This window comes from Heptranchias perlo, chromosome 19, assembly GCF_035084215.1.
Source record: "Heptranchias perlo isolate sHepPer1 chromosome 19, sHepPer1.hap1, whole genome shotgun sequence".
NCBI lineage: Eukaryota > Metazoa > Chordata > Chondrichthyes > Hexanchiformes > Hexanchidae > Heptranchias > Heptranchias perlo.
This window is the reverse complement of record NC_090343.1, coordinates 20,287,343-20,302,442: the sequence shown is the minus strand read 5'-3', so window position 1 is coordinate 20,302,442 and position 15,100 is coordinate 20,287,343. Positions and strand designations below refer to the sequence as shown.

General features: G+C 37.6%; 1 protein-coding gene across 1 annotated transcript in view; it reads left to right on the top strand.

The window, feature by feature from the left end:
* The first annotated feature begins 335 nt into the window (after positions 1 to 335).
* The window catches only part of asxl1 (ASXL transcriptional regulator 1), an 89,860-nt gene continuing 75,095 nt past the window's right edge, over positions 336 to 15,100 (top strand). The window contains exons 1-3 of the mRNA XM_068000432.1: positions 336 to 638; positions 12,287 to 12,369; positions 14,277 to 14,279. Coding sequence (XP_067856533.1) covers positions 582 to 638; positions 12,287 to 12,369; positions 14,277 to 14,279 — 143 coding nt within the window. The 5' untranslated portion in view covers positions 336 to 581. The remainder of the gene's footprint in view (positions 639 to 12,286; positions 12,370 to 14,276; positions 14,280 to 15,100) is intronic.

Genomic DNA, 15,100 nt, shown 5'->3' with positions numbered 1-15,100 from the left:
TTCGCGAAGGGCGCGCCCACACGGTACGAACTACAAACTCCAGAGCGCACTGCCAGCTCTTTTTTTAACAATCATTTAGTCAAGCGAGAGGAGAGAGAGAGAGAGAGAGAAAAAAACACAGCCTTCTTGCAACAAGCGCCCCCTACCCTCCCCTCCCCCGTGGGGTTAGTGAGAGCCCTAAGATTCAGGTATAAAAACATAAATCGTCAAGGATGCCAGGACTCTGCATATTTTGATTCCATGATGTTTCGCACGGCATCAGATACAAAAAATAAATAGGTGAAGAAGAAAACAACAATTGCTGCGGCTAATGACGTCAGTTGCCCTTTGGCCCTGTTTTCATTATGGCCGTTTGCGTAGCCTAGAAGCCCCGGGATCCGCAGAGTGAGGAGAGTCCGCTCCGTTGCAGGCGCTAATTGCAACCGCCGCTCGTCCGCAGCTTTAATTTTTTTTTCCCTGTTTTTTTTTTAAAAGAGCGAGTGACCGTTGTGGCGCGAGGCGCGCTCTGAACGTTCTGTTTTTGCATCTTTTTTTTTTGCAAAAAAAAAGAGCAACAAAGAAAGAGGGGGGGGGGGAAAAAAATGAAAGACAAGCAGAAGAAGAAGAAGGACCGCACGTGGGCTGAGGCTGCCCGCATGGTAACTAAGAGCGTTTGAGATTTTCATTCCCCCATTCAGAACAATCTGAAATGGGTTCATGACCCGATGGGGGGCGGGCGCTCCGCGCTGGCTCCTGTAACAATAATAATGTAGCAATCAAGGCTCATCCAGCACATGTTTATCATGTGTGTCAGCCACCGCGGCACCCGCGCCTTCTCCTCCTACTCGTGCAAATTCTTATATATTTTTTTTTTAGAAAAGATGTTTTTTTTCTCTCTCTCTTTTTAAGACGGGTTAAAGTTTGGGGGAGGCGATTTGTGTGTGTTTGCAGTTTTAAGTATGTTTATACTAATATATACATGTAAACATTTTAATGCGCATGATGGTGTAGCATTTACATGATGAACATCAATAATCCATGTTGTGTGTTCCCCATGTCCTTGTCTGCATTTTTTTTTTGGTTTCAGTTATTTGTGCAACAAAAGCTTTATATTTGAAAAAAAAAGCTATCAAGCTGTTTTCCCTTATTTTTGTGGCTTATAATGTGGTGAAATTTAATATGCAATGTATTATTTTAGCCAATGACTCATTTTTCAGTTTGCTTAGACTGCTATGTAGTCTCTATGTAGTCTATAAACATTATAGCTATGCAGGCAAGGGTTCCTGTTTATAAATGAATTATGCGCTGTGTAGTGTAACTAGTTCGGTAATGTCCGAAACCTATCTCCGTCGTGGTGCCATGTCACAGCAGGCTTGAAAGTTGTGAAAATCGTCTTTCTGTTTGGTTAAGAAGCATTGCTACTCTTTGCATTCTCCTCCTCTCCTCCATCATTTAATTGTGAAGTGTATGCAGCTAGTACAACTAAAATTGATTGAAATTGCAGACTGTTAGGATAATCTTGTTCAAATGCATTCGATGTTGTACTTACATTTGTACCATTGACGTTGAGCATAAAAGCCTGTCTATTTCACTCTGGGATTTTAAGATTAATGTGAGGCATATGTTTTATCTAACCACATTATGTGTGTTCTGTTAATGCGTATTGTACATTTGTCAGCAGCATTGCTTATAAATATAAATTCATGTACTGTATCAGACCATCTACGCAGTCACTTATTTTAAACAGTCCTATCTGAATAACTTGGAGTTTATAGATTTCCTCAGTTTTAGATAAATTGTATGTTGTGTGTTAGCGATAGAACTTCCTATTTATTAGTTGAATATTTTTGGTGATAAACTTTTATTGAGCACAGTTGTTAAATCTTCAATATGAATCATTAGATGTGGATTGGAGTTACAGTGAGCATACACTTACAAAGCCATTGTTGGAATAATGGGACCCCATAATGCTGTGTGTTTTCTAGAAAATGCTCTATAGAAACGGTAAAGTAATTTAATCTTCAGGGTTTAAATAGTGATTGTATTAAAGCTTTATATTTCCATTATCCTTGTATAACATTGATTTTAAGGGCTTGCTTTTCAATGTTGTGTCAACATTGGCTACCACTGTGGACCCTATTTAATAGTACAACCAAGTATCATGATATTTACATTTAATCTTCTAATAGATTACTGCCTTAAAATCACTACCATACTTGTAATCTAGCGAGTACCCTTGTAACACATAACGGGATGGTTTGTTACTATTTTAAATGTTTAATTTTAAAGCAGATGTGTTGATACAGTTTTTGGAGGCATCTGGAGAAGATTCCACAATATGTCTTTGGGGAAAAATGAAATTATTTTCAGCATCGTGCTTGTATTGCCCTCCTTTCAATTGTATGGTGATCAAATGGAGAATCCCACACGCTCCGTAAGGTTGTGCATGAGACTAAAAGGGAACAAGCATTTGTCTAATTGAAACTCTATATTTGAACTTTGTAAGCCAGAAGGGAGCAGCCACGCTGGAGCTTTTCTGTTGTATCCTTGTTAAGCATTTCTGTTTGTCCGTTTTCCTATTCCTTCCTCCAGGGCACTTAGAAGGACAGAGCATCAGGCATACTTGTCAACAACCCAACTCCTCCCCAAAGTCAAGTTTTCCTGATGCTTGTAATGGGCTCCCTTTTTCTTTCAACATGCTGCCAAAGACTGCTTTAGACTGGATTGGGTGTTCATTGGCTAAACACTGTCTAATAAATCCTGCTCCTCAGGAGTAGCAAGCTGTAAATGGTAACCACTTGTTACTAGTAGCAGCACTAGTGTCCAACATGGTGACAGATCCAGTCCACTGAAGAAGAGTTCAATGATGCAGTCTTCAGTGTTTTGTTTATAATAAAAACACTATTTAAACTCTTCCAAAATGTATTTATTTTATTAAATCATAGTAGGCTGGAATGTCAGTGGGTTAGATATTAATGGGCAATTTATTTACATTGGAAATTTCTGACAGCATTGCCTGTTTAGGTTGAAGCTTAAATTCAGGCATCATTCCAAATTGCTGCCAACGTTAAAAATGGTTTTGGCTGTTGCGTCTGAAACTATATAATTTATTGCAGTACACTTTCAAAATCTGACTAAAAGTCTGAGCTATATTTTCATTATTTTGTAATCGGCTGTAAACATCTAATTATAAAAATCAATATGATGCGACCACTTTTATTTGTTTACTGTTAAGTTATTGTCCTATGTTTTGTTTTCCTGATTGCCCTCAAATCCAAATGTCATAACTAGTTAAACTTGAACATCAGTTTAACCTAACTTTAAAGGTGAGGGAGACTTTTTGGCCAGTCCTTCTAAGCAGCAGGCACATGGGAACACCACCACCTGCACTTTCCCCTCCAAGTCACACGCCGTCCCGACTTTGAAATATATCGCCGTTCCTTCATCGTCGCTGGGTCAAAATCCTGGAACTCCCTTCCTTCTCCCTGGGAGAACCTTCACCACACAGACTGCAGCAGTTCAAGAAGGCGGCTCACCACCACCTTCCAAGGACAATTAAGGATGAGCAATAAATGCTGGCCTTGCCAGCGACGCCCCCATCCCATGAACGGATAATTTTTTAAAAAATGGTGATTTCCCCTCCCTGCTCTCCAATCAAAGCATCTAACTACTTGACTGATTCCAGAGATTTGCTTCCACTACCCTATCTGGAAGATCATTCCAGGTACTAATCATTTTATATGAAGAAATGCTTCCTGATGTCTATCCTGAACTTGCCTTTTGCTAGTTTGTACCTATCGTCCCTTGTCCAACAGCCCTAATTTAACTTGAAATAATGCTCTGGATTAACCTTTTCTATTCCACTCAGTATTTTCAATAACTCTAAGGCTCCTTTTCATTTGCTTGTTTTCAAGGCTGGAGTCCAAGTTTTTTTTCTAACTTTACCTCATAATTCAGCCCTCTGACCCCAGAGATTGGTCTCGTGACCTTTCTCTGTGCCACTCCCAGGGCATGGATGTTTCTCTTGTATTTTGACCAGAACTGGACGCAGTAGTCGAGGTACGGCCTGACCAGAACTGGATGCAGTAGTCGAGGTACGGCCTGACCAGAACCCAATCAGCTTCAGCAGGATGGCAGTTTTGAAGTGTTTCAAGTAAATGTAGAAGTTGACTACTGCTCTTATGATCTGTGAAACTAGACTGCAGTACTTAAAAAAAAAAAAAAAAAAAGTTTTTAAATCGCATCCTGGTTTGCTGAAGACTTTCCCATTCAATCCATTTTCTGTTTTAATAATTGTATTACTGTTTTTGCTGACTAACATAAGTAGGTTTAAGAATTTGTCTCTTTAGCTGATGTTTTTGATGGGACTAGTTATACAATGCAACCTAGAGCTGATAAATATTACTATTCTGTGTGTCCTGTGACTGTTGCATGTATCAACATTACTCGTATGGTATTTGTTATAAATGACAAGGGCCTCAAATAAGGTGAGCGGCACTTGTGCTGAATTCCAGACTCCGCAGTAATGTGCACCAAACATCCTAGTGCTGTATTAATTGTATGAAACAAATTTTGTCTGAGAATTGCACAGCACTCCTGCTTCCATTTTTACATTAATATGAAATCAGAATTTATACACTTTTTAAGGGATTACCTGAAGCTACATTCTATGATTTTTTTTTTCTATCTCATCTTTTATCAGGAAAATTAATGAAAATTGGCACCTAACTATTCTCTTTTCATAACATCAAAAAAAACCTTGAAAATAATTGCTTTCAGTAGTAATTTCTCCTAAGACTGCAATTACACTGCACCTCTAGCTGTGAAGTGCAGCCAGAAAGGCTAGAATTATACTATGGGCTGTTCCCAACTGCAACTCACATTTGCCTGTTCAGAGAGAGCAAATGACAGTGTTTGCATTCTCACACTTAGCTTTTATAAAGAGCCCTGGAAGTCCTTTTGAGCACTTCTAAACCAGATTTCAAACCAGACTGGTGTTGCACTCTACCAGGTGTGGAACCTAAGCTGTATGAAATGTTCTCTTGGAGGGTACTTTTACATTGCTTGGTTTTAGTTTGCTCCATTGTCTGATTGGGACCTAATACTGGGTTACACCGCTAGGCTCATGTTGGTGCGCAACTGAAACTGCAGCTTAAAGTGAAGCCATAGCAACTAAAATAATTGATTGTAGGCCTGTTTTTTTTTTTCCCTCTTCCTACCTCCTGTAGCATTCACCTTTGCAATTGGTACTTCTTTCGTTTGGATCAAGGGAGAATTATGTCTATGTGCTGGCTTCCTGTGTTTTAATATGCTAAAACCAGCTCCATTGTGCAGAATCGGAGAGAGACATTTTTGTGATACACAGTTCTGCTGTTGGCATAAGGAAGCTGATTTTAGCAATGTAAACGTGATCTAAACTACAGAAGTTCCAAAGTAAACGTCGTTTGAGAGGGCAGCAAAATGACTTGCTCGCAGATCTGTGGTGATGATGTAAGAAGTCTTGTGTGTGGCAGAAGTCATGTTAGAAGCTAGCTGAATTCTCCCTTTTACAGACGATAATCTGGGACAGAATTAATTGGTGTTTGGGTTAACAAATGAAAGCCAGCACGGATTTGTTAAAGGTAAATCTTGTTTGACTAACTTGATTGAGTTTTTTGATGTAACAGAGAGGGTTGATGAGGGTAGTGCGGTTGATGTTGTATGTATGGACTTTCAAAAGGCACTTGATAAAGTACCATATAATAGACTTGTTAGCAAAATTTGAAGCCCATGGGGTTAAAGGGGCAGTGGCAGCATGGATGCAAAATTGGCTAAGGGACTGAAAGCAGAGAGTATTGGTGAACGGTTGGTTTTTAGACTGGAGGGAAGTATACAGTGGTGTTCCTCAGGGATCGGTATTTGGACCACTGCTACTCTTGATATATATTAATGACCAGGCATAATTTCAAAGTTTGCAGATGACATGAAACTTGAAAATGTAATGAACAGTGAGGAGGATAGTAATCGACTTCAGGAGGACATAGACAGATTGGTGAAATAGGCAGACACATGGCAGATGAAATTTAACACAGAAGTGTGACGTTTTGGTAGGTAGAATGAAGAGAGCCAATATAAACAAAATGGTACAATTTTAAAGGGAGTGCAGGAACAGAGACCTGGGACTGTATTGTACACATATTTGAAGGTGGCAAGACAAGTTGAGAAGGCTGTTTTTAAAAAAAAAATCTGATTTTTGGCTTTAAAATTGAGGCATAGTGTATAAAAGCAAGGAAGTTATGCTAAACCTTTTATAAAACACTGGTTAGGCTCCAGCTGGAGTATTGTGTCCAATTCTGGGCACCACACTTTAGGAAGGATGTCAAGGCCTTAGAGTGGGTGTAGAAGCTGGGGTTGTTCTCCTTAGATCAGCGAACGTTAGGAGATTTGATGGAGGTATTAAAGGAGAAACTGTTTCCAGTGGCAGAAAGGTCGGTAACCAGAGGACACAGATTTAAGGTAATTGGCAAAAGAACCAGGGGTGACATGAGGGGGGAAAAAAAAGTACACAGTGAGTTACGACCTGAAAGGGTAGTGGAAGCAGATTCAGTAGCAACTTTCAAAAGGGAATTCGATAAATACTTGAAGGGGAAAAAATGTGCTGGGCTATGTGGAATGAGTAGGGGTGTGTGACTAATTGGATAGCTCTTGCAAAGAGCTGGCACAGGCATGATGGGCCAAATGACCTCCTGTGATGTATTATTCTATGATTTTTGAAGTGTCCAACTCCCACTTGCTGCCTCCATTGATGGTACAGTTAAGATTTGTAAATGTTGCACTTTGTTGGTAACACCTATATTATAAAACACCACATTCTCCCCCTCTCCTTGAACAGTGTCATGGGAGATCAGATAATGTACAGATTTTGTTTATCCATTGAGCATTTTTTAATATTTTCATGACCTTTTCTGGCAGATTCCATCATTCTTGAGCTGTGTTTATGTTTGAAGCAATGTATTGCTTTTGTATCTGACCAATATAATTTACAATTATTCTTTATTGCACTGGTCATTCAGCTATAATGTTTATTAGTTAGGGGAGTTTGAATAATGTTGCAATAGAAAGCATGTGGGTATGGTTTTACATAATCCTACTGTGTTTTAAATTCGGCACTTATGCTGTGAGACCAGCCATAGGTGCTCACCTAGATCTGGATTTGTCAGCTTAGCGTTAATGCTTTTTGTCTGGGAGTAGGGTGCTTTTATAGTATAACTGATTTCACTTGGGAATTTTGAAACAGGCAATGGATGAATAGTCTTTAACTAGTCGAATGTTTAGTTTTGATCATTTTCATAACTAAGACTCAGTAGTGTAAATTCACTGCTGAGTAATATATATTCTGAAATGGCAATCTAAAATGTACTTTCCCCTGTCTTAACACTGTACCTATGATTTAATCTTGAGTTTATTAATACACATACAAAGAAAAGTGTGTTTTTTTGCTTACATGTCAGAGCTTTGCTGTTATAAAAAGGTGAGGGAGAAGAGTGGTTGGTGCACATCTCCAAAGAAAAAATTGGGAAAAGTTTATAAGATCTCCAAGACAGTAAAGTTAAGTAATTTGATTATTTTCCAGGGAACAATATTCTCATCATCCACTGCAGGTAGATGAATAAATCTCTGTAAACATTTACTGTCCATCTATTTGGGATGTGGCTTTTTATAGAGAAGACCAAGAAATATAAATCTTTAATTCCTTGTGTTCTTATTTACATCTTTTCTTTAGCAAAGATACTTTAAATATTTAAACAGAATTTTTTGATAGCACTTTTTAAATTCGGGACATTTATGTAGAACCTCCCTCCAAACTTGAATAATGGCATAATTCTTGCAGACGTTGCTGTTTGTGTATTTGAGAAATTATTGTTTTTGAATTCTGTGTAAAGATAAGAAAATCAATTACATTTAGATTACTTTGCAAAATATGAAGATTCCACACTAAAATTTATAATTGTTTAAAGTTTACTTTATCATATGTAACTTGCTATAAACAGCTCCTCAAATATAGTAACCTATATTTTTCTTGCAGGAAAATTACAAAAGTGTTTCATTCAATTTGTCATGAGCAACACAATAGGAAATCTGGGATATATTGCATTTTGAAAAATGTCCTGTCATATTTCAGTTGTCAGTCGTGCAGATTTCTGTCATACTTTTTTTTAAAATCTGGTCTGACCTCTAATTGTACTAAGGAGTCACAGAAGAAGAATTAGCTTCAAATTAACTTAGGAAGGTGTAGGAATTGCACCTTGTGGCCTAAAAGACAACAAGCTGCATTTTAGAATTTGAATAATAAATTATGCATTACATGGTATTTTTCTCCTGTCCTTCTAAAATAGTATATCCTCTGACTTACAGCTAACAGTGCCAGGGAAAATCTTCTAGTGATAAGTGATTGAAAATTTGCTGTAGACTAGCATCTTACCAAGTTGCATACATGGGTATTAACCTTGGCTAGATTGAACAAATTTTTATTAAATGTCTTAAGTTTTTGTTTTTTAAGTCTGAAACTACAAATCTGGGCTTTTTATTTTACATTATTAATGTAACCAGAACCATATAAAATTTTGAAATTTGTTTGCACTCAAGTAATGAATTTCCCTTATTGAAATGGTCTAGAATACTATAAATACTTCAGTACCCTGTTCCTGACTTTTCTTCCTTCCCAAAAGACTTCTTTTTTCAAACAAGCTGGCAGTTTGTGAGCTTTTAAACAGTATTTTCTGATTTATTTAGGTATATTTTGTAATTAACAACCAACAGTGCAGCTCCCAAAAGCAGAAAATGTAGAGAAATGTTAAGATTAGTTTTCTTTTGGCAATGACTCATAGGTCAGGCATGTTTTGAGTGATCAATATACAGATTAATGGAGATTCCCTGATCCACATGCACCACTGCAGACTGACTGTCCTGTTAGCAGCATTTGATGCTGAAATCCTTTGTGAGCTGAAATGTTTTTTTCCTTTTTTATAGAAAAAGATCAAATTTTTCTAACATTGTATTTTGAAAGAAGAAAAAGTGATGCTTGTTTCAAGCAAGGCGAAGCAAATATAAACGTGTTTAATGTATTTGCTTAAGCTACACCCTGAGAATTTTAATTTTCAGCCCTGCTGGACAAATGCAACTGCATTTCTCTCAGCACTAAGTTGGGTTAAATTTGCAGTGGGAGGCATACTGAAATACTGGCTGATACTTCATTACAATGATAAAATGTAGACTGTTCAGCTGTATAACCAAAAAGATTGCAAACAAGGAAAGATAATTAACCCTTCCAGCCTGTTTTAAGATTGGATTCTTAACAGATCCATTCAATTTAATCCTTGCCTTACTGTGCATGTTTTGTGCTGCATATTGTCTCTGTCTCATTCAACCAAGTGGGTGAAGTGTGTATAAATATATTTTTCCCCTATTCCTGGGGGGAAGCACCTCACTCACGTTTGGGGCCTCCCCTGACAGCACAACTCTCATCACTAACACTCTGTACTTTCCATTAAATGCTACTTATGACAGTATCTAGTTAGGGTTATTTAAGTTGTGGTATGCTTGGGACTGGATATTTTCCAGTAGAGCATCTTGTAGCACAGATGGAAGTGTACATTCTGAAATAATGTACAGTTTATGTGCTGCTTCAAGATGCAGTGAACATCTTTGTATTTCTTGTGGGGAAAAATGAGAGAAAATGCTGGATGTCTATAGCAGGTCCATCAGCATCTGAAGTAGAAAAGATAGGTTAACAATTAAATGGAGACTTTTTTTCAGAACCCAAATATTGGTTATACAGCACTTGTATTACAAAAATGGGGGCATGAACAATAGTGTGTGAATCCCACAAGATTCTGCCTGAGTAACTTTACAATTTCCATAACCATGCCAAGAACTATCAAATCCTTAATTCTTTCCTGACAATTTTCCTGCTAACATCCAGATGTCTTAACCAATAATATTGACTGCTTCATAAAGAGAACTGACAATCAGTTAAGTTCTGTCCCCACATATTTGTTCTGCATGTCTTCAGTCACTGTGATCGAGATGTACATCAGCCAGGCTAAACATATGCACATAGGATTTAATCAAATTTGTTCAATATTACTGCTGTTGGAATGATTTATAGCACTTGTGAATTGTTAGACCCAGTGTCATTTAATGTTGTTGTTTTCTGTAACACAGTTGGGTTTTGGTGCAATATAATGGCAAATTGCTAAACATTTTGGTGTGGAGTATTTATCTTAAGTTCAGATGAAGTCTTAGAATAGCAAATCTGCTAATGTTTTGGAAGTCGACACGCTAAAGCTGTAGTAATGAATGTCTCTGCTTTTGGAAAGTTCTGATCTGAATTTTTGAATTATCTTTCTCCTAAACTTGGGTTATTTTGAGTCTTGATCTATACTTAAACATTCCCAGAAGCTACATGAAGTTGCATTGTTTTAACTTTCCACTTATGAGTGAAACCTATGGGGCATTCTTGATGGCTGTGTTGTTGCACCATGTAGTGTAGTCCTGTGCCATACTGACTAGGAAGCTCCCAGGTATAAAGCTTAGTATTGCAGGGATGCATGAATGCAGCTGGGGTGGCATTACAGGAACTACAATTGGCTTCAGAATCCCTGGACTAGGAAGGGGAAAGCCTTGGTGTCATAGTTGGTACAGCACAGGAGGAGGCCATTCGGCCCATTTTGCCTGGGCCAGCTCTTTGAAAGAACTATCCAACTAGTCCCATTCCCTTGCTCTTTCCCCATAGCCCTGTAAATGTTTTCCTTTCAAGTATTTATCCAATTCCCTTTTGTAAGTTACCATTGAATCTGCTTCCACCACTCTTTCAGGTAGTGTATTCCAGATCATTATAACTCGCTGTATTTAAAAAAAATGTTTCCTCCTGTCGCCTCTGGCTCTGCTGATTACCTTAAATCTGTGTCCTCTGGTTACTGACCCTTCTGCCACTAGAAAGAGTTTCTCCTTATTTACTCTTTTCAAAACAGATAATGATTTTGAATACCTTTATCAAATCTCCCCATAACCTTCTCTGTTCTAAGGAGAACAGCCCCAGCTTCTCCTATCTCTCCACATAACTGAAGTCACTCATCCCTGACACCATTCTAATAAATCTCTTCTGCACCCTCTCTAAGGCCTTGATATCCTTCCTAACGTGTGGTGCCCAGAACTGAATACAATACTCCAGCTCAGGCCTAATTAGTGTTTTATAAAGGTTTAGCATAATTTCCTTGCTTTTGTACTCTATGCCTCTTTTGATAAAGCCCAGGATACCATATGCTTTTTTAACAGCCTTCTCAACTTGTGCTGCCACCTTCAAAGATTTATGTACACACATCCCTAGGTCTCTTTGTTCCTGCACTTCCTTTAAAATTGTACCATTTAGTTCATATTGCCTCTCCTCATTCCTCCTACCAAAATGTATCACTTCACACTTCTCTGCATTAAATTTCATCTACCATGTGTCTACCCATTTCACCAGCTTGTCGATGTCCTCCTGAAGTTTGTTACTATCCTCCACATTGTTTACTACATTTGAGTTTTGTGTCATCTGCAAACTTTGAAATTACACCCTCTACCCAAGCTCAGGTCATTAATATATATCAAAAAGTTGGCCAAGGTTCCCTGATTGCGATCCTGTGACCACAGCTGCAAATTTCACAAATGATAGGGCAGGATTACGCTAGGTTGTGAGGCTCCCTTGAAAAATAGCCGAGCACCACTCACTGCCTTGGCTAACAGTTGAAAAATGGTTATTTTGGCAAAGTACCAGATCATTGCCACTACCTGTTCTACCAGAGACTATATTCTGTATGAGTTACTATTATGAGGGAAGAAAAGAAAACGTAACTCTATATCTCTGCTGGTGCATTTTTATCACAGATCAAAAGACAGGTGATAAACTAAGCTTTATTATCTCTGGGGGGGAAACCTGTTTTAAATTTAAAAAGCTGGCTTTGTTTTAAGTATATAATTATGACTAAAGAGATGATTTTAGTGCACAGTGCATTTTGATGTACTATGAATCATCTGGCTACTGAGGTAAATTTCACTTCTGTCTTCAGCTTTCAGAAAATATAAATTTACAAATGTTCTTCCCATAGACAATATTTTAACAAGCAATAATGTGACCATAGTCTAAGAACTGACTATATAATTGCTTTGGAAATCCTATGGATTAAAGAACCTGCATCATATATTGCTGCACATGATCTTTTCTTTTCAACCTTTTTGTGCTGTCAGGTAATGGTTGACTTGGATTTCAGTACATATCTGTCCACAGGTGTTGGAAAATTACTCTGATGCTCCAATGACCCCCAAACAGATTCTACACGTTATAGAGACTGAAGGACTCAAAGAAATGAGGTCAGTTGTGGCGAATGGTTTCACGAGGAGAATGTGGAGTTTTTTTATATAAAAGTGAAATTGGGAAGCAGGAAAGAGTACCATTGTTTAAGCTATTCTCCCTATGCAGTCTACAATAATTAATGGAAATCTTTTGAGGATGATTGTTTTAATTTATAGATGAATCCCAGAAATTTTACTTTTAAAATTTCTTGTTTTCCTTATATGCTCTTGCTAGTCAGTCGGCACCATATCTTAAATCACCCTGATGTCCCGTATGTTTTTCTCATTTCCTCCATTGAAATAGTAGCTAAAATAACTGGGATTTGTAAATATCCCAAGGTGTGTTATCAAAGCAGTAATAGAAATGTTGGTCGTAAGTATGTTTAAAAAGATGGATTTCAAGTAGACTTCTGAAAGGGGGAGGAGAGAAAGACATCAAGACAGAAAAAATTAGAGGGTTCTAGAGAGTACAGCCAAAAAGGCTGAAGGCTGTTGCACCGCTAGTGGGGCAAAGGAAGTGGAGGAGACTAGAGTTGGAAGACTGTAACGTAGGGCTTTTGGAAGTTGCGGAGGTACAGTGGAACAAGGCCGTTGAGAGATTTGTAAATGAGAATTTCAAATTCAGTGCATTGGATGGACACTCACTCTGGACGTTGATGAGGACAAGGATAATGGGTGAGCTGGACTTAGTGTGGGACAGGATCCACATGGCCAGAGTTTTGGATGATTTGGAGTTTATGTAAGGTAAAGTTTGGGAAACTGGCAAGGAGGGTGTTGGAGAGGTCAAGCCTGAAGCTGCATCCAGTGACCAGATCTGTAACTAGATCAATAACGAGTAAAAACATATCCTTGGCTTAGCTCAAATGTCAGTCTTGGTTGAAATTTGAACCCCAGCTATTGGAATGGGAGTTCAGCATTCTCTGTAACTGGAGCTGCTGGGTTGTCTACTCCTATTGATTTTTAGTGGCTGTTAAAAGACTTGCTTATTCAGTTGGAAAAAAGAAAAAAGGCTTCATTTTTTTTTCTCCAATCTTGGATTTTGTTCCTAAGGATGTAATCAAAACACACAGTTTTAGTTTCCAGCCTTGTGTCCTATTTCTCCCTTGTGCCTCACTTGGGTGGCCAATTATATTCTGATGTCCCGTGTGTGTGGGCAATAACAGCCTAGCTCACTTCCATTTTGGCAGACAATTGTGCTTCATTTGTACCTTGATAGGAAACAAGAAATATGCCTAAACATGCCCCTCAAATGTCTAAAAATGGTTCATGCATGATTAGTTACTGAAGTGCAGTGACGTTTGTTGTGTAGACAAGCAAGTTAAATGGAAATTACTTGTGCCCAAGGCCCTTGGTTTATGGTGAAGAAGTCCAATTCTGTTTTATTACATGGGATTCTGGAGCTCCTTACTGTGGTTTTGAGTATTGCATTGTATGTTTTTTTTTGTGTGAAAATCACAAATCAGTGATCTTCTTTATGGTTAATGTGTGTTGCTAGTGATTTAAGTTTCATGTTCTGCAAATTCATCCTAACCGTTAACAAAGAAAGAGTTTTAATTCCTAAATGTGATTTTTCTATGAACCTCTTGTACTGCTGAGCTCAGTATCTTCCTGACCATTTCTTGTTTGATATCTTATTGCAAATAATTTAAATCTATAGGAATAGAATAAAAATGTTAAAATTGTGATTAATGTAAGAAAAATAATTTTAAATGATTAATCATGAACTTCTTAACTCACCAGAGGTTTTTATGCCTTTTGCCAATAGATTCCAATTTAGCTATTCACTTTTTATAGTCAATAAAACATCATTACATTAGTATTGCTGTTTTTCTATAGTTTTTTTCCAGGGAATATATATATTGCATTTGAAACTAATTGTTTTTTTTCTTTTTTCATGTCCCTGTTTCCTGATGTAATGGCTGTAGAAGGTAAGCACTGATTAAGCCAAAATATATACCGATAAACACAATATGTGGACAACTGTCAAAATAAGAGTAAAATAATTTTGTACAGAACATGAAGGTAATTTGTAATTCTTTGCACTGATATGAATGCTTTGGTAGCAGATGATCATGAATGGCCTTGTAGCAATTGCAGCTTTCTGTACCTAATAATAGTGATTCTTTAAATCATCACATTCCTGGTGCAGTTTAATGCATTCCATTATCACGCCAGCTTTTTGTACTGACTGACACCCTCACAAAAGCAAATACTCCCCCTTATTCTGTAAGAAACTTTGGTGGCATTTCATTGTACACAGTACGTGTATCTAGATGCATTCAGTTCATTGTGGGCATCTTTGCTTGGTCTAAACATTAGATTTATTGGTCCTGGAATACACACAATATTGCATGCTTTTACCATTTTAAAAAAAAAATCTTACTGAGCAGCTGGGCATAAATTTACTTAATAACCTTCTATACTTAGTTTGGAATTAACCCTGAAAATGCAAGCCCTTTTTATTTTGTTGATGGTGATATCTGTTCAGCAGGGTGAAAGAAATTGGTGAATTAATAGCATGAAATAAATATTTTAGAAGTTTATAGTAGTTATTTTGCAAATCTAGGAAAGTAGGGCATTACAAAGTATTAGTTAATCTGTAGTTCTATTGAATAGATTTAAAACTTGTAAACTTCATCTGGTGCAAATACAGACAGATTTGGTACCCATTTAGATCGAATCACTAAGCACATACTTCAACCAGACATTTTCTTGTGTTTCACAAGAGGTTTTAGTAGTCATGACTGAG